Source organism: Ochotona princeps, chromosome 15 (genome assembly GCF_030435755.1).
Source record: "Ochotona princeps isolate mOchPri1 chromosome 15, mOchPri1.hap1, whole genome shotgun sequence".
In the NCBI taxonomy this organism is placed as follows: Eukaryota; Metazoa; Chordata; class Mammalia; order Lagomorpha; family Ochotonidae; genus Ochotona; species Ochotona princeps.
Window position 1 is genome coordinate 50,076,482 of NC_080846.1, and position 19,223 is coordinate 50,095,704.

Here is a 19,223-nt window from a genome sequence, read left to right on the forward strand (position 1 = left end):
TCCAGTCACTAGTTCAGTCCCTAAATGTTTGGGACAGAGGAGGCTGGGCTGGGCACCAAAATTCAACCCGGTTCTCCCATGTGAGTGGCAGGAACCCAGCTTGAGCCACTGCCTCTCAGGCTCCACACTCACAGGGCACTGACGCTGATGATGGAACCCAGCTACTGTGATCTGGGATGCAAGCACTCCAGTAGGCACCTTGACCGTTAAGTTAAATGCTCATCCTTTTACCTGCCACACTGTGTACCTGGGCAATCAGGCCCACAGCCTAGTGTCACTGCTGACCCTTCCAAAGCCACGGTCACTTACACAACCCCTTCCTTACCCTAAACGCCAGTGTGGACCAGCCTTCAAGGCCAACACATCAGAGTCCTCTTGCCTTCAGATTCTGTTGCTACAACAGCTCAAATAAAAGGGAGGGGGTTGTCCCGAGAACACTTCAGTGAAATGGACTGACTTTTCCGGAGAGCCAGATAATCCCATCAATTTATTTCTCTTTTGTTGATAAATCTTGCTTTTTAAACTGCCAGATTCCGTTGTATTGTTTTTTTGAACCAAAATTATTCTGTGCACCTGCAAGGCCTGGCCCAGCTATCCGATCCAGCTAGCTCCCTCCCTTTTATTCTCCTCATTGATTACTAAGTCCACTCAGAAGACACAACCCCAGAGAGCTGACACAGCCACACTCGGGCCTGGCCAAAGCACCCTCAGGTCCTGTCTTTAAGATGCCAAAACAGCCACTTGGGCCAATCAATTCAGTGAAAAATTATTCCAACCCACAGCCACAGCACAGTAGAGGCAAAGCAATGGTCTCTTGTCAGCCTGCAGGCACTTGAAGTCTACACTGTTATTGTCTTCCCCCGCCATCCCCCCTCCCAATACACTGACTTGTCAGAATGAAGAGGTGTGTGTTCACATGAACATATTCACATGTTCCTCCTACACATCACATCACTCTCAATTCCTGCCTTTGGAGACAGAGGAGACCAAAAGAGAAGTTCTGTTGACAGGCATAGTGGGAAGAGTTCAGGGAAGACTTAGGGCAGGTGCATAGGCGTGTGAATGTGTCTCAGACTGCAGATCCTTATTGGGCCCATCAGACAGTAAGGGAGAGAAGGTGACAGAAAGATGTAGAGCTTGGCCATGCTATGTGGTGATGTGTGCAAACAGCCCCAAGTGTGCCGGCACGCTCCTGGGCTTTTGTCATTGGTTCCAGGACTCTCCTGTTCATGTCCCTGTCTATGTGCGCACCTACAAGTGTTCAGTTCTGTAAGGCTGTGTTTGCCCACGTGCCTGAGTCAGCTGTCACCTACTTGTGCACTTACACCTGCCTCTGCTTGCGTGTGTTTGTACAGGGCCTGTGTGTAAGCAGGTGTCACCGGCATCTGCACATCTTTGGAGATCAGATGCTCCCAAGAGACTTCAGACATCTCTCACATGCCTGGCAAGCCAACGAGAGACTCCCGCTGGCAAACAGCTGGGCAGCCTCAGTACCTTCTGGCTCCATGCCTAGATTCATCCAAGATGAGGTTTGCACAGTCTTCCAAAAGCCCCTGCTGGCCACCTCCACCTCGCCTACACCTCCAGGGTCCCTTCTCAGCCCACTTTTAATGAGCCGCGTGAGTAGACGGGAGGAGCTGGACGTGACCTGGGATTTAAAGATGGAAATAAAAAAAGAAAGCTCATCCTTTTTGCCTCATTCTCATTTTCTTATTGACATGCATCAGCTCGGAGCACGGGCACAGGGGAGTGAGCTGCTCTGCATTTTTTAGATCTTGATGGTCGCTGTAGTTCTCAAACAGCTAAAGAATTTTGCAAAAACAATCATGGGTAGGTGTTATAATTGTATTGTGGTCCAGTGGGGAAAATGGTCATCTTTTAGGGATATCCATCGACTCGTTTACAGAAGAAATGATATGACACCTAGGATTTTGCTTCAAAACAGATGAGGTGGTGTTGGGTAGGGAGACAGATGAAACTAAATTGACTGTGGGTTGATCCTTGCTGAGGGGAGGGGAGGGATGCAGGGAGTTTGATCCTGTTCCTCTCTCTATTATTTTATTTGGACTTTTCCAACAATCGAATCACATTTGGTTAGGCCAATTCTGAGGGTATAATTATTCCCCTCCGCCCTTAGACAGATGAGGAAATAGAGGCTTTCACTGGGTAAATGATTTATTGAAGGTGACTGGGATAGAAAACTTGGCTGGGACCCTAGGAGACTGCCTTCCCTTGGAGCTTGCGTAAGCAGGAGACTCACACAGCCATAGAGGTTTGATGAGCAAACACCCCTCTGATGAATGAAAGGATGAGGCATCAGTTGTCTGTACATCAAGTGGGGTTTCCCTAAAACAGCTCTGTGGACACCCAAGGTGTCCCATGTTTGCATCTGTAGAAGACCTTAACCACTACGCTATCGCGCCGGGCCCTAAGCGCTGGTTCTAATCCTGGCAGCCCTGCCCTGTAATTCAGGACACCCAGGTACTTAAACTTTCTCCCAGGCTTCTACAAAGCCAAGGGTTCCCCTTTCAAATTTTAAACTCTGCTGGAGGGCCTGGCAGAGTAGCCTAGCAGCTAAGGTCCTCACTTTGCATATGCTGGGATCCCATATGGGCACTGGTTCTAATCCTGGCGGCCCCACTTCCCATCCAGCTCCTTGCTTGTGGCCTGGGAAAGCAGTTGAGGAAGGCCCAAAGCCTGCACCTGTGTGAGAGATCTGGAAGAGGTTTTGGGCTCCTGGGTTCAGATTGGCTCAGCTCGGCCATTGCAACTGCTTGGGGAGTGAAATCATCGAACGGAAGATCTTCCTCTCTGTCTCTCCTCCTCTCTGAATATCTGATTTTCCAATAAAAATAAATAAATCTTTAAAAAGAAAAGAAGGGTTGGCGTTCGGGCCTGAGAGCAGTGCTGTAACTGCATGAAGGGTGCTATGGGACATTTGTTTCTTTCAGATATTGATCTATTCACATCAATCAGTATCACCTGTACGGTCTATGTTGTTCCGCAGGGAGTTGAGCCACTGCTGGCATTGACATCCCACATCGGAATAATGATGTGAATCCTGGCTCCTCCGTTTTCCATCCAATTCCCTGCTAATACAACTGAGAAAGCACCAGAATAAGGCTTTCAAGTATTTGAGCCCCTACCATCCACTTGAGAGACTCAGATGGAGTTTCCGGTCCCTAGTTTCAGCCTGGCCCTATTGCAGTTTGGGGAGTGACTCAGCAAGTGGAAGACTCTCTTTCTCTCTCTCAACTCGGCCTTCCAAATTGATGCTTAAATCTTTTTTTTTTTTAAAGATTTATTCATTTTATTACAGCCAGATATACACAGAGGAGGAGAGACAGAAAGGAAGATCTTCCGTCCGATGATTCACTCCCCAAGTGAGCCGCAACGGGCCGGTGCGCGCCGATCCGAAGCCGGGAACCTGGAACCTCCTCCAGGTCTCCCACACGGGTGCAGGGTCCCAAAGCTTTGGGCCATCCTCGGCTGCTTTCCCAGGCCACAAGCAAGGAGCTGGATGGAAAGTGGAGCTGCCGGGATTAGAACCGGCGTCCATATGGGATCCCGGGGCTTTCAAGGCGAGGACTTTAGCCGCTAGGCCACGCCGCTGGGCCCGATGCTTAAATCTTTAAAAGAAAGACCTCATGTATACTTGTGTGAACGGCCTGTGTATGACACATGACACATACGCTCCTTCTCTGTGCACTGAGCAACCACGCCTCTACAAAGCAGACATGACACCTGAGCCCAGGCCTGAGTGTCAGGGCAGGATGTTCTGGTCCACAGCCCGCAGGTGCTTGTTGAGTTATCTTCACACACCTCATATCCACCTGATTTTTTGGCTCAATTTCACCTTCTGAAAGGCAAGATTGCTGGTAATTGAGTTGCTCACCTAAAACAACACTGATGTTATTTCATATTTTAATTTAGATTCCATATGCTCATACTAAAGTCTAATGAACGACGTACCAACAGCACACATAATTATCTAGCTCTACCTATGAACATGTTTACCTGTTATCTATCAGTGTGTCCTATCTACGGGATAGAAAAACAGAGTAGGTTGCCTAATGCAATATGAAATACTATATTGATGATGGATTCTAGAGTGAGAGGCACCACTAACAAGCTAAAAGAAGGGTGGGTGTTTAGCGCAGTGGCTGGGGTACCCTGTGGGAGATCTCCCCTGGATCTCTGCTTGGCCCATGTGGGAGGTCATAGGCACATAGCACACCACGTTCCCAGGGGAACCCCTGACTATGGTTTCAGCTGCTGAGAACTCAACCTGGCCTGTTCACTGGATATACAGGCGAGAGCGGTGGACTGCACTCTAGTCTCTCTTCTCTGTCCTTGGATGAGCTATGCTGGTGAGGCCCATGTTACCTGCCAGCCTACCTAATATACGTGACCCGCAGCTTACCTGCCAGCCGTGAGTGTTGCACATGACCTATGACATGATTGGAGGGTCTAGTGGGATAGGCGTGCCTTCTTGTCAATTGCAGTGCCATTGTTAGGTGGGAGGACTGTTGGGAGATGCATCTCTGTCTTCCCTTTTCTTAGTCTATATAAGTTTGTACTTGCATTACAATACATGGACATGCTTGATCAGACTGTCTTTGGTGGTTCTTGCTGCTGAATAACACCCTCAGCTCATCCTCTGGTGGTTTCGGGGGCCTTCTGGCAGGAAACCCCTAAAAGTACCCATATCCTGTATGGGTATGAAACCTTGGTTCAATTCCCAACTCTGGCTCTTTTTTTTTTAATAATGTATTTATTTTTATTGGAAAGGCAGAGTTACAGAGAGAAGGAGAGACACAGTGAGGAGAGAGAGATCATCTAGCCACTGGTTCACTCTCCAGCTACAACGGATGGAGTTATGTTGGTTGGAAGCCAGAAGCCAGGAGCTTCTTTCAGGTCTCCCACATGGATACAGGGGCCCAAACATCTGAGACATCTTCTACTGCTTTCCCAGGCCATAAGCAGGGAGCTGGTTGGAAAGCAGCGCAGCCTGGACTCAAACAGAGCCCTGATGGCACCACAGAGCGTTAGCCTGAAACACCATGGCCCTTCCCCCCAACTTTGACTCTCCAGCTTTTTGTCAATGCAAATCCCAGTAGGTAGTGGTGGTGGCTCAAGTGACTGGGTTCCTGCCTCCCACAGGGGAGACTTGGATGTCCTACTTTTGGCTCTGGCCCAGCCCTGGCTTTAAGGACATCTGAGGACTGAAATAGCAGATAAGGTCTTTGTGTTTCTTCCTTTTAAATAAAAGAAAAACAGGGACCAGCATGATGGCTCTACAGGCTAATCCTCCACCTGCAAAGCACCAGCACCAAAGTCCCAGTTGCTCCACTTCCTATCTAGCTCCCTGCTTTGTGGCCTGGGAAAGCAGTAGAGGATGGCTCAAAGCCATGGAATCTTGCATCCACATGAAAGACCCAAAAGAAGTTCCCGTCTTTAAATTGGCTCAACTCCAGCTGTTGTCATTAGGGGAGTGAATCAGCAGACAGAAGAGCTTTCTGTCTCTCCTTCTTTTTGTAAATCTGATCCCCCCCCCCAAAAAAAAATCTTAAAAACAAACAAACAACAAAAAAAACCCTAAGGACCCGACGGCGTGGCCTAGCGGCTAAAGTCCTCGCTTTGAATGCACCGGGATCCCATATGGGCACCGGTTCTAATCCTGGCAGCTCCACTTCCCAACCAGCTCCCTGCTTGTGGCCTGGGAAAGCAGTTGAGGACGGCCCAAAGCTTTGGGACCCTGCACCCACGTGGGAGATCCGGAAGAGGTTCCTGGTTCCTGGCATCGGATCGGCGCGCACCGGCCCGTTGCGGCTCACTTGGGGAGTGAAACATAGGATGGAAGATCTTCCTCTGTCTCTCCTCCTCTCTGTATATCCGGCTTTCCAATAATAATAAATCTTTTTTTTAAAAAAAAACTAAATAAAAGGAGAACAAACATGTGAAAAGAGTCTCTAGTGTAATTATTAGCTTGGCTTTTGGTTATCTCAGTTGGCCAGATCTGTGATTGCTGAAAGGTGGTCCAGTGCCTGTAGCGATAGCCTAATGGCTAAATCCTTGCCTTGAACGAGTAGGAATCCCATACTGGCTCTGGTTCATGTCCTGGCTGCTCCACTTCCTATCCAGCTCCCTGCTTATGGCTTGGAAAGGCAGTAGAGGACGGCTCAACGCCTTGGGACCCTGCATCCACGTGGGAGACCTGGAAGAAGTTTCTGGCTCTGGATTGGATCAGCTCCAGCCATTGTGGCCACTTGGGGAGTGAGCTAACAAATGGAAGATCTCTCTTTCTGTATCTCTCTCTGTAGATTTGACTGTCCAATAAATAAACAAATAAATAAATCTTTAAAAACAAATGTGGTCCAAGGTCCTTCTTACCTGTTTGCATGGGGCTAGGTTACTTCAGCAACTCCCACCAAGTAACAAATGAAAACGAATTGAGGGGAGAGCCTTATGGTACAGAATGCTAAGCCACTGCTTGAGACCAAGGGGGTAGTTAGAATTGACACCTGCCTCCTCTTCCTGCTATTTGCTCCTGGGGAGGTAACAGATGATGGCTTATATACTCGGAGTCTCTACCTTCCATGTGGGAGCCTGGGATGGAGTTCCTGGCTCCTGGCTTCTCCATGGAGCAGTCCTGGCCATGGGGCCATTTGGGGAGTGAACCAATAGATGAAGGAGCTCTCTTTTTGTCTCTTTCTCCCTTTACATCAAAAGAAACAAATAAATCTTTTTATAAAAAGACAAGAACAACGTGAAAAATAAAACAAATTGAATGCTGAGAGGCAGATACGAGAATCTGTCTTCCACTAAGAGAGACATTAAAGAGATTTGTGAAAATATAAAGTAACGACATTAAATTGTTTTTGTTTTGGAAAACATAGTTAATTTCCATAAAAAGTTGCGTTGTTGACATGGAATATTTATTATTATTATTAAAGATCCTTTAAAAGGTTTCAGTTTTAATTTCTCCTAAGGTAAGCATGGAGATAAACAAAAAGCACCTTGAAATTGTAGTAATTTTTATGAGTCTCAGGGGGGTCCTGAGAGGCAAATGCGTGAGAAAGCACTGCGTTAAAGCCCGGTGCTGATGAAGGCGAGAACCTGCCAGGGGAGGGCTGGACGCAGCCTCATCTGCTGTAAGCCTCCACATCCTGGCCATGACTCCTGGCTCAAACCTGCCCCATGCTAAGAGCCAGTACTTGTGCCCTCCCTGAGCCAAGAGCTGGCATGGTTCAGGGTCGCCACTCCAGGGCTCAGGTGCATCTGACATTGGAATCTGGCCCTACCATTGGACCACATCCCCAGCCTGGAAACCGCATGCAGTTTCCCCTCATGCCATGGGGAAACACAGTCTGTTCCAAACAGTGTTCCCATGAGGCTAGAAAGAGCTCCTGAGCCAAGGACAATATCTGATCCTCAGCAAGCACCTGCTTCTGCTCCTAATAAAATGGGTTGAAGTCACGGAGGGCTTAGTCTAGTCAGGCTTTAACCTGCAAGTGCTGGCACGCACTGACACAGTTACTCCCCCAGTGGCCCGAGAAGGCAGTTGAAAACCCTCAGAGACTCATACATCTGCTGCTCTCCTTCTAGCTGTGGCTGTCTCCTAGGTCCTATCTGTAGAGTGAGGTGTAACATTCGAGAATCTCAAGACTTTGATTTACAAGTGAGAGCATTAGTGAGGAATATGATGTTCTAGAGAGTTCTGACTCCTGGCTCCTTTATCTTTGGCCTATGGAGTCAAGTCATGGGTGACACCATGAGTGAAACCTCAGGCCACCTGCTTTTCAGCAAAAGCAAGCCTTTTATAAGGACAGTTTCTGGGGAATGGGGGACAGCAAATGCCTCTGTTACCAGTAGCAGCCATGGTAAGTTGAAGAACTCCCTTCATGGAGCCAGCATCATGGCATAGTGAGTTAGGCCTGGGATGCATCCCAACTGAGCACTGGTTTAAGTCCGGGTTGCCCTACTTCCAATCCAGCTCCCTGCTACTGCATCTGGGAAGCAGCAAAAGATGGCCCAAGAACTTGGGCCCCTGTCACACATGGGACTGGGGGTGGGAGGTGGCCAGGGGAGACAAAGATGGAGCTCTGGGCTTCTGGCTTTGGTCTGGTCCAGCCTAAGCCATTGTGGCCATAGGGGAATGAACTTGTGGGTGGATGACCCCTTTTTTATTTTCTGTGTCTGTCTTCTCTATAGATAATTCTGTCTTTCAAACAAATAATCTTAACAAAAAAAGAAAAGAAAACCCTTAATAGGTGTTCTGTTTCATTCATCTCCTCCCCACAAACGTATCATATTCAGCAACGTCAACCATCCAAGCCCATAAGAATAGAGGAAGTGAGTGTATTTAGGCCCTTGCCTGAGGTGTCATGTATATTTGAGGATATGCCTCCAGGTAAATGTGCTTGTAGAGAGAAAGGACCAAGTGAAAACTGCAGACTACAAGAAACCCCTCAGCTCCCTTCTGTCACCCTAATTCGCAAAGATGCTGTCACCAAAAAAAAAAAAAAAAAAAAAAAAAAAAAGGAAAAGAAAATGCCATGGAAACTCCTAACTCCCGTGTCTTTCTTAAGCAAGGTTCTCCCAGATGATCTGAGTTTGCCCAACCTGTGTGTGTATGTGTGTGTGGTGTGTGTGCAGGGGGTGGCAGGTAATTCAATTGCTTCTCATCACCATGGAAACTGAGTAGCAAGGCCACCAGTAGCAGGAACCTGGGATTCTTGGCCAACTGCGGCTCTTCCAGGAAGCCCGGTTGGGTCACAAAGTGCAGTAGAGGAAGTGGGGAGAAGGGGAATGAGGAAGCTCCGCTCTTCTCCACTCTCAATCCCAAGGATCTGGGTCGGACTCCAGCCTGGTGCCCAGGCTGCTGCCCAGGAAGTGGGTTTTGCTAGAGCCATGTCTAACACACAGAGTTCCAGAGCCTTGAGCCCTGGAAGGCTCTGGGCTCAGACCCAACAGATTGCCTGAGAGGAAACCAGCCCCCTCCCCTTTTGTACTTTGTGGGGGAGGAGAGGAGATTTGTGGGTGCCTGGAAAGAGGGAAGGGGGGAGCCCTTGGGGAGGTTTTTTTTTTTGAAAACAGAGAAGAAGGATCCTCCAATTGGGGATAATACAGCTGCTACCTTGTACTGCTTAGTTTTCCATGGGGGAATTCGTGAAGGGATGGCAGGATCTTTTTATTACTTAGAAAATGACTTTGGGAAGGAGCAGCAGGGGGTGATAAAAGGAATAGGTAGCAAGGAAAAAAAAAAGAGAGGTAATTTTTTCTCAGGGCCAGATTATGAAGCCATGTCCCAACTATGGAGTCGCCCTAAACCCAGCAGAGAGCTGGAGCAAATGACTCAGCACCAAAAGCGGGACCCCTGGATTGAATAAATAATTGTGCCCAGGGGAGGCAAGAAACACGTCCGTTTGTGTAATTCCAAGACACCTTTTCAGCTGAGAGAATGCTGTCCAAGTGACCAACCGGAAACCAAGGAGGGGTGTCCCAACTCAGGGGCCCAGACTGTGGCACATCAGAAGGCTGCAGAAGCCGGAGGCCTTCCATCTGGGGGGCTTTCTTGATTGCTCCACGAAGAAGGAAGGAGGAAGAAAAAGGAGGGCTGGAGGACCAGGGGGAGGGGCAGACCGGAACAGATGCTCCCAGATCTAAAGAAACAATGGGGGGGGGCAGGATCAAACAGAGGAAGAGGAGGGGGAGGTAGGGGAGGAAGGAGAACAAAGGTACAAGGGAGGTGGGAGCCTCTCCGGTAGGGGGAGGTGGAAAGGGGGAACCCAGAGACCACCATCTGCCCCAGGCTATAAAACCTTGTTCTATTTGCTGCTGGCCCAGAGGCCATGCTGCAGTGGTCAGCTCAGCCCCCACCCTCGCCACAGCTCCCTGTCCTGAGGTGGCCGGGGTCCAAAGGACCAGTCAGGAACCTTCGTACCTCACTGGTCCTTCCCAGGCGGCCCCACCCCACCTTTTGACTCTTCTTCCTCTGCCTTTACCATTGTTGGGAGTTGGTTGGGGGGAGGTCAGGGAGTTGTGGGTGTCCTGGAGCTGGTAATTATCCCAAAGGGTTACTGCTGGCAGAAAAGGGCAGAGGAACTGGGATATGAGGGCAGTCTGTGCAGCCCCCCAGCCCAGAAAGTGGGGACCCTAAACAAATGCTTAATCCCAGGAAAGAAAAGAGCTAGGGGCAGGCACATCCCACAGTGGCATGGCTGGGGTCCGTATTTCTATTCCTCTTCACACCTGCGCCAAGTCCCAGGGGACCCAGGAACTAAAGGGGCGGGTGTGTGTAGGAGGCAGAAATATGTAAACAGTCCATGGCATGGTTGGGGGCAGTCTCTCCTCTCCCTAAACTGACTGCTTTTCTGCTCCTGCAGCAAGCACACAAGCCCCACTCCCCCACTCGGTAACTGTTTGAAAATCCTGTTCCAGCTGAATGTGAAGACTCCGCAAGCTCAGGGCGACTGCCCAAGTGGACAGAGGCACCAGGACTGGGCCTCTGGAGTTGAGGAACAGTGGGTGAAGTTCCTGCTTGATGACACAGGCATCCCATATCAGATTTTGGTTCAATTCCCGGCTACTCTCCCTCCCATACAGTATGTAGTTTCCTGCTACACAGCCTTAATATACAAGGTAGATGAGCCCCTGCCGCAAGCATATAAGACCCAGAGGGAATTTTCCAGGCCCCTGGCTTTAACCTGGCCCAGCTCTGGCTTTTGAGGACACTTAGAGAGTGAATGGAAGGGATGGAAGAACTCTGTCACTCTGCCTTTCAAGTAGATGAAAACAAACACTTAAAAGAGCGAAAAAGAAAGCCAAGCCTTTGCTGCGGTAAAGAGGGAGAACTCTCCAACAGGAACACACCATTTTGGGGCCCTTCACGGGAGTGACTCACCTCTTTCCCCTCCTACACACCCCTATCAGCAGCCCAGCCCCAGCCTGGCCCTGGGGATTTGAGATCTCATTTTTCTTCTTATGAAGGCCCCAATCCTAACCTGGCACCCTGAGACAAAGGCCAGGAAAGGGAGAAGGGAATTCTTTCCAAGATGGGGCGGGAGGGGGGCATTCCTGCCTGGAATTCCTTTGATGGAGGGAGTGTGGGTTTGGGGGCTGGGAATTCTTCAGGAAATGTTCCAGTCCCCAGACCGGAGAACTGCCTCTCTCTTCTCCATCCCCACAAAGATGTGCCCAGGGTCCTGCTCTGGAACCTAGAGAAAATTGTTTCTTATTATATATTTATATATCTGAAGAAACCTCCTTATTTGGTGGTAGTAAAGACAGGGTATTGGTCAAGCGCAATCAGGTGTTAGCTCAATTTTCCACGAGGAAAAAAAAAAAGCCAGAGGCGGCCGAGGGGAAAACTAAGGAATAGGTTGAGACCAGAGGGCGAGACCCCCGAGACAGAGCCGAGTTCACCGCGTTGTGAACCCGCCTCGCCGGCCACGCAGCCCGCGGCCTCCGCCCCGGGCCCTATTGTCCACCGCCCCAGCCTGGGGTCGTGACCGAGCTCTGGGCACCCGGCAGGAGCGGACCGGCCTCCAGGACCCAAAGGAGGAGCCGGCCCGGCGTCCTGAGCCTCGCCCTGGGCAGGGAACCGGACCCACCGCCCACCGAATCCCTGCCACCCCGGCCCCGACCCAGCCTGGGAGACCGCGGCGCTTCACCCTGTTCTCTCGGGCCGGTAGCGAAGGCGAGCCCCGGGGAGTTGGCTGTTTGGCCGGGTCTCTGCAGACGCACACTCCATTTTGGGGGTATGTTTTGGGGGGAGACCACCACCTCGGGAATTCCCGGAGGCGCTCCCCTTCCAGTCCCTGCTGCGGGGCACAGAGGGGTCAGGCACGAGCGAGCCAAGGTGGAGCAGCCTCCCAAGACCCTGGGATGAGGGATGAGGGCCCTGGGGACCTAACTTCCAGCCAAGCCTTTGTCACCCCAATCACCCCAACCCCCTTGACGTTGCTGCGGAGCCCGCTCCGTGGCTCTGCTAGGGAGAGCGGGGATCACGAAGAAGCGGACAAGGCCCCCATCCTCCCTGCGGCTGGGAGGACCCGACCGAATGGCGGGAAAGCCAAGCAGGGCCAGCGGAGCGAACCTCGCCTCGGTTAGCTCAGCTTCGCGCTCCTGTTTCTCGGGTTTAAAGAAAAAAGGAAATAAGCAAAGCTCAGAGCTTCCTGAACTGCACTGGATGCAAGGTGTCTGAGACAATCCCCCAGTGAAATGAGACACCCACTGTTTTGGGTTCGGCTACACTGGAGGAGAGGGGAGAAACAGAAATGGGGCTAGAGCGATGCAGATGCGGGGTGCAGAAAGACCAAGGGGGCAGCTGCGGAGTTCCACGGGAGAGTGGCGGGAGAGAAGTGCTTTTCTCCCCAAATGTTTCTTTTGGGCCCCTGCCCATCCAGATAAATCAAAGGAACAGATGAGGAAGTTCATAAAATTGTATTCTTGGGTAATGACACCCTGAGAGGTAATAAATATTCCCTGCGCCTTGGTGGCCGTTTAGAGATGGAGCATCCTCCTCCTGCGGACTGGGGAGGGATGCCCTGAAGAGCAGCGTCTGGCTTATCATTGGCTCCAGACTGAAGCACCTTTGCAAGCATATTACTTGTACTGCTACTACATTTTCCCCTGGGTGGACCAAAAGCAGAGAGAAAGATGATGGCACTGGCCTATCCAACAGCATCCCCACCCTGCACCCCAGCACCACACCCTCCATCTCATGGGGGAGGCCATCTCTTCTAGTCCTAGAAAAGCTGGCAAAGTGGATGCTTAATAAAGCACTAGCCTTCACTGTTACACACACACAGAGCAGCAGCGGCAAGATCTCTCTGGACTTGAATCTGCCTACTCCCCTTAGGAAGGAAGCTGATGCACAGGTTGTTGAGAAAAGTTTGTAGCAAAACTTCACCAAGGACAGGCAACAACGGGAAGCACCTCCAGAGACTCCTAGTGCCCAATCTTACTTGTTCTCTTGCGTGCGCTTCTCTCTCTCTCTCTCTCTCTCTCTCTCTCTCACACACACACACACACACATTTCAAAGCCAAAATTTGTCACTGCCCAGGTACCCAGATCTGGCCCAGAAACTCCTTTGTCCAGAAATAGGACTGCTTTGTAGGCAACTTTCCCGCCTTCCCTCCCTTCCTTCAGGAGACTGGACCCGGAAAACAAAACCTGCGGAACACACCGAGAGTGTAAGTTTCCTGCTCCTGGATTTCCCCAGAGTAGATGGAGTGCTAACTACTTACGTGACAGGGATATGGGGGGGGCTCTCCGGTGGTGGCATCTGCAGAGGAGCCGGGGGGGGGGGGGCAAGGTCAGGTGGTCTTGCACCCCCATCTTCCTCTTCCTCAGCCACAGTAAGAAGTGAGTGCTACAAGGCTCCAGCAGGGCGTGCATGCATGCCTATGTGTCTGTAAGTGCACTGGCCTCTCCCAAGACTCTGGGCAAAAAAACCCACAACCCTACAAAAGCGGTGGCATCCTAATCTGGGAGACCCGGGTGGGGGGGCTGATCATGGGCTGGCTTGGGAGGGTTGGCGATGGGGGTGGGGGAGAGGTCAGAGGCACTGCCGAATAGAAAGGCAATGGGAGAGAAAATGCCTTGTCCTCCCCGTGAACCCAGCAGCCATTCCCTGCTGCTCAACCCAACTTCAATAAAACCCTGGGGCCCTGGGCTTTCCCAGCCTTGCTGTAAGCAACATCAGGGGCCCAGGCAGTGGAGCACAAGGCTGTGGGAACTCGGCTTAGGGGAGGGAGGAGTAAAGTCTGCTCATTTTAGGTGGTCAGGTCCTAGGGAGTTGGGGAGAGAAAATGGAGCTCTAGGGGGGAAAGACTTGGGGCCAAAATCTCCCCTCCCCCAAATTAACTGGAAAGCTTCTTGATTCATTGGTCAAAAGTTACAGATTTGCAACATTGTTCCTCTTTAAGGAAGGACTGAGACACCCAGAGAAGGCTTGTGTGTGTGAGAGAGGTGCAGTGGGACAGAGACACCCAGCAAGAAGTGGAGAGAAACTCAGTGTCCTGATCCCTGCAGGCTGCTTTCCCGGGGCTCAACAGTGTCCCTGCAGCAAGTTCCAGGGGAAACTCCAGCAATAAAATAGGGCCATCTCCTCCTTACCCTCATCCCTTGCAGCCAGCCCCATGCTTTTTTAAACTTCAGCCTCCACAGGCTTGAAAAGACACCCCTGATGCACCCATCAGATTACTGTCCTTCCCTTCTTTCAAGCTCAGCTCAGTCCGCTCCCCTTACCCACACCAAAACCACTGGCTCAGGATGACTCAGGCTATACCCTGAGATCGGGCCCTTCATTCAAGCTGATTCCACAAAATCACTCCTGATTCCAGATTCCAGATCAGAGCTGCTGCTGCTTTCCCACACTGTAGACAACGTGTTTCTGCTGTCCCCAGGGGACAATTCAGGGAGGAGCAAGCAGCGCCCCAAAGGACCAAGGAGTCCCCCAACATGGAGGTACGCACACGTGTACACACACACACACACACACACACACACATACACACAGCATCCAGCCAGCAAATGGGCAGGGAGGAAATCAACCCAACTTGGTCCCAGAACTTGGGCACAAAAACAAAGAAGTGTCCCTGGCTCCCCTGCTCTCCCAATTTGCCCCCAGAGCCCTTCTCCCTCTCTCCTCTGCCTGCAATTTGGATCCACTGCTTCAAAGACAGCTCATCAACTGCCCTCCCCCCACCTTCTCGCAACAAACAAGTGAAAAATTGAACAGGCCTCGCCTGGGGCCTGATGTTCAGGACCAGAATTATTTGGAATTTTTGGCTTGAATTAATTATTCATGTAATTTAGGCCAGTTTTTTTTCCCCCTTAGCCCCAAGGAAACAATTTTATTTAATTAATTTATTTCGCAGCCAAAGAGAGCGAGCAAGCGAGCGTGTGCCTTGTACAGGCTACTCATGTGCTGGTAGGTTCTGGGAGGTTGTGGGAAGAGGGGGTGGTCTTTGTCCCTTTCTGCTCTTCTGGACACCTGGCAGATCCCTGATAAAAGTTAGGGGAAAACATGAAAGTCCTTCATTATCTCCAGCCATCAGCCTTTGAGGCCTGGCCATGCTAGGAGGCCCCCAGGCCTCTGGCCTCCACTTCACCCTTTTCCCCCAAGTCTAAACAAACAGCAAAGCCTTGCTTTGCAGTTCCAGAATCCCCAGCTCAAAACCTGGCTGCTTTGTAGAGACTGGGAGTGTCATGGAGGGGCCAACTACCACCTCCATCCTTCACTCCAAAGAGCACTGGGGGCCGAAAACTCCTCTTGGTCCCACCGCCTTAAATGTACCTTCTGCAAACCACACAGGGCCCACTCTGCAGAGAGAGAAGGGAAAGAGAGTGAAAAACAGACAAAAAGAAGGGACTGTGGCTAACTATAGAAAAGTCAAGACCCCCACTCCCCCATTCCACTATCATTAACTCTGGGGCTGCAGTTGGTGGGGAGTCCAGCCGCTCTGGGGAACAGGAGAAAACCTTCCCCTGGCTCTGAAAGGAAAAAAAAAGTTTAAGTAACTCTGGAAGAGGTGGCACAGTACCAGGCCAGGAGGCGGAGGAGGGGGACACAAAAAGAAACCATCAGACAGACACTGACGTAAAACTAATTCACATCCACTGGTTTATTATTGATCACCGGGCACTTCACATGGACACTAAAATTCTTTATTGCAAGTGTTACAATAATCGAGTAAATTCAGTCCGAAAACACAATCACCATGACCGGGGTGGGGGCAACGCTACCTACAGACTGCCTCTTCCCAACTTAAAGTTCATTCTGATTTTCTTTTGGTTCCTGGAAATGAACAGCTCAGAGACGCTCCTCAGCCACATTTCAGCTTTGTCTGCCGGCTCCCCCCTCTCCTCCCACCCCCCCATAATACAAAAGAACTTCATAGCTTTGTTCTCCTTAAAATGACTTCCCTCTCACTAACCTCCCTCGTGCATTTCCAATGCAAAAGGCCTAAAGGAGAGAGGGGGGAAGGAGGAGAAGGACAAAAATTGGCTTTAAAAAAATCTCTTTCCTTTTTTTTCTTTTCCTCATTTCCCCTGAAATGCACCCAAACCAGACCGTCGCACTTGCAATATATAATTTTGCATCTTTTGCTTTTTCTTAAAAAATAAATACCCCCCACCCCCAATCCATGGCCTTTAAAAAGAAAAAAAAATCAACCCAGCAGGTACCATGCTAAGACAACATCACATGCTTAAAAGGGTGCTTAACAGTGGAAGGGAGCAGGGCCCGGAGCTTGTTTGTTTATCTGTTTTGTCTGTTTGGAATTGACGAGGGGACCAGGTGGGAGGAAGCGAGAAAAGAACCAAAATATATATATATATTAAATTCTATAAATAAGAGTCAATCTGTGTGTGAGGGGAGGCGGCGGGGGCCTGGGGTGGGGGCAGGGGTGTGAGCGGTGTTTTATAACCTGGTAATGTCCTCTGCCCGCTGCTGCTGCTCCGGCGGTGTGGCGCTCTGGGAGTGGTCTTCAGAAGTGCCCGGGGTAGCTGCCGACAGGGTGCTGGGCGCGGCGCCGGCCGGGGGCGCTGACCTGACTTTGGTGTTGGGGAGGCGATGATCCTTCTTCCATTTCATGCGGCGGTTTTGGAACCAGATTTTGATCTGCCTCTCGGAGAGGCACAGCGAGTGGGCGATCTCGATCCTTCTCCTCCGGGTCAGGTAGCGGTTGTAATGAAACTCTTTCTCTAATTCCAAGACTTGCTGCCGCGTGTAGGCGGTCCTCGAGCGCTTGGGTTCCCCTCCGTTATAATTGGGGTTCACTGGGTTGGGGGGAAAGGAAAGGGAGAAGCAGAGAGTGGGGTTCAGAGGCAGCAGGCTCCCCAGCCCCCACCCCCTCACCCCATCCTCAGCTCAGAGGCACAAGGAGGCGGGAGTGGTGGAAATAAAGTCATCCGGCTAAATGGGTTATAAAGAAGTTGAAGGAAGCTGGCGACTTTGTAGTGTAATAAGAGGGGAATCCTCATTGTAACGACACTGAATTATTTATGCGCCCTTAGAAAGCGAGCATAGTTTTCACACATACATAACAGATCGTAGCACATGGCTTGGACTGCCCAGAGTAGCTAAGCCATAAAATTTATGGGGGATGTAATTACCCATTCTCGCTCGTAAATCCAGTTCAATTGTGCTAACCCAGAGTCGCTCCTGGAGAGAGAGGGGGAAGGAGAGAAAGGAGGACGGGGCCAGAGGGGGCCCAAGGAGGGTGGGGAGCGCCAGGGAAGAGGGGGGTGGGGATGGGAGCAGAACGCAAAGTTGCCTACCCGTGCTCACGTGGATTTTCTTCATCCAAGGGTAGACTATGGGTTGCTTGCTGGCGGCGCTGGAGGGATGGTCGGGGGCTGGCTGGCTGCAGGCTGGCGGGGCTGGGGACGGGGAGGCGGAGGCGCCCGAGAGAGGCGCCGGCTCACAGAGTGGCTGCGATTTCTCGGGGTGGTGGTGGCCCGCCTGGGCCGGACCGTGGCCTCGCGAATTGCCCGGCCCCTGGAGACTGGTGCAGCTATACTGGCGCTCGGGGTAGCTGGGGCGCGGAGGCGGTGGTGGGTACAGCTCCTGGTGGTGATGCTGGTATCCCGATTCCCTGGTCCGGCCGTAATATTCCGGACTGTGTTCAGGGATGTAGCTATTTTGCGAATATTCTTCGCATGGAGGAAATTTCGGATCGATGTAGTTAGAGTCCATCAAATACGAGCTCATGATCATTAATTTCTGGAGTGGAAAATAATTTTTCTCGCTTTGTCGTTTTTCTGCTCCATAAAGCCCTCCTACTAGCTAGCGACCCTGTAAAGTTACTTTCACCATGTGACTCCGCCGGCCAATCACACGGAGCAACCCAGTCCCCGGATAAGGAACCGAATCGCTTTATTCAAAATGTATCCAATTTTTTGTGTGTGTGGTGGTGGTGGTGCTGCTGCTTGAAGGGGGGGCGGTGATGTGGGGTTGGCTGGCAGGGGCTGGGGTGCCCCCCCACCCCAGCACACACCCTGCTGCCAGACTGACAACCTCGACCTGCAAAAAACGAGGTGGGAGGCTCCCAGCTGCACAGCCTGGGCATTGGGGAAGCGGAAGATGGGGGGAACTCCCGGGAGGCTGGGATTCAGCCTCCCCTCCCTCCAAGCCTGGGATCTCCTCTCTAGTCTCCAGTGGGTTTTTCCAGCGGTCTCCACTCATTTTCACGGTGTCTCAGTCTGTGTAGGTCTCTGGGCAGCGCCCCTCTTTCGCAGGAAGAGGAAGTTGAAGGAAGACTGGAGTGGAGGTTGAATGGGGAGGGGTCCAGGCCCAGCCAGGTGGCTGGACAGAAGCTTGGATGTCCCCTCCATCCAAGGACACCCCCAAATCCAGCCCCATTCCCAGCAATACACTCACCCAACCCTCTGGCCATGGGGCTGGGCCGGCGAGGCAGGCTCCCAGCTGGACCAGGCAGGTAGAGGCAGCTGGGTGCAAATGATTCTCCTCATATCTGGAGGTCTGGGGGTTGAGCCCCCTGGCTGAAGAGAGACAGGAAGTGGTTGGCAAAAGCACACCAGAAGCGGTACCCTCCCAGACTGCCCACTGACCTTCCCAGCCCCAGTCCACTCCCAGCCCCAGAGCAGAGGCTGGCTTCTACTGCTGTGTCCAGTGGCCACTCTGCATGCCTACAGCCACTGGCCTGCTCCTTTCCAGCCACTTCCTCCCAGGTTGGCGCCTGGGGGAACTGAGGGCAGGAGGAGTCAGTGTCCTCCTGGTTGATGGAGAGCAAGTCAAGGCCCCAAGCTTTGGCTGCAAGCCTCCATCCCTTGGAGGGCTGACCTAGCTAGGAGGGGGAGGCCTGAGGGGATAGAGACTGTGCTTCCGGCCCTCACTGTGTCTATGTAACACGTGTGTTTACATGTAAACACGCATTCCTTAGGCCAGCTCCCGGCTATCTTCCAAAAGCTGAGAGCTCACCGCGCTGGGGGGAGGAGGTAGGGAGGGCTGTGGGGGTGTCCACCCCCCTCCTTCTGTCTACTGTTCAGGCAGACAGTAACACCCTGATGGGTGCAGAGAGGGCTAGCAAGATCACGGAGTTGGGGGGGGCAGGAACGAAGGGCTGCTTTTTACCCCTCCCCCAGTAGGGGTGGCCACGTCATGCCACCAATTCCAATTAACTGATCTTTCATAACTAGGAGTTGGGGGGTAGCAGAAGGGAGAGCCCAGGGAGGGAGCCGGGTCCCC

At 51.6% G+C, this 19,223-nt stretch overlaps 1 protein-coding gene across 1 annotated transcript; it reads right to left on the reverse strand.

Moving 5' to 3' along the window:
• Window positions 1-15,612: 15,612 nt before the first annotated feature.
• Window positions 15,613-18,598, reverse strand: HOXC4 (homeobox C4). Its single transcript, XM_058673449.1, has 2 exons — window positions 17,294-18,598; window positions 15,613-16,792 (listed from the first exon to the last, which is right to left on the reverse strand). Exons 1-2 carry the CDS (start codon window positions 17,730-17,732, stop codon window positions 16,434-16,436), a joined length of 798 nt encoding a protein of 265 aa, XP_058529432.1. The 5' UTR covers window positions 17,733-18,598; the 3' UTR covers window positions 15,613-16,433.
• Between the last annotated feature and the right edge of the window lie 625 nt (window positions 18,599-19,223).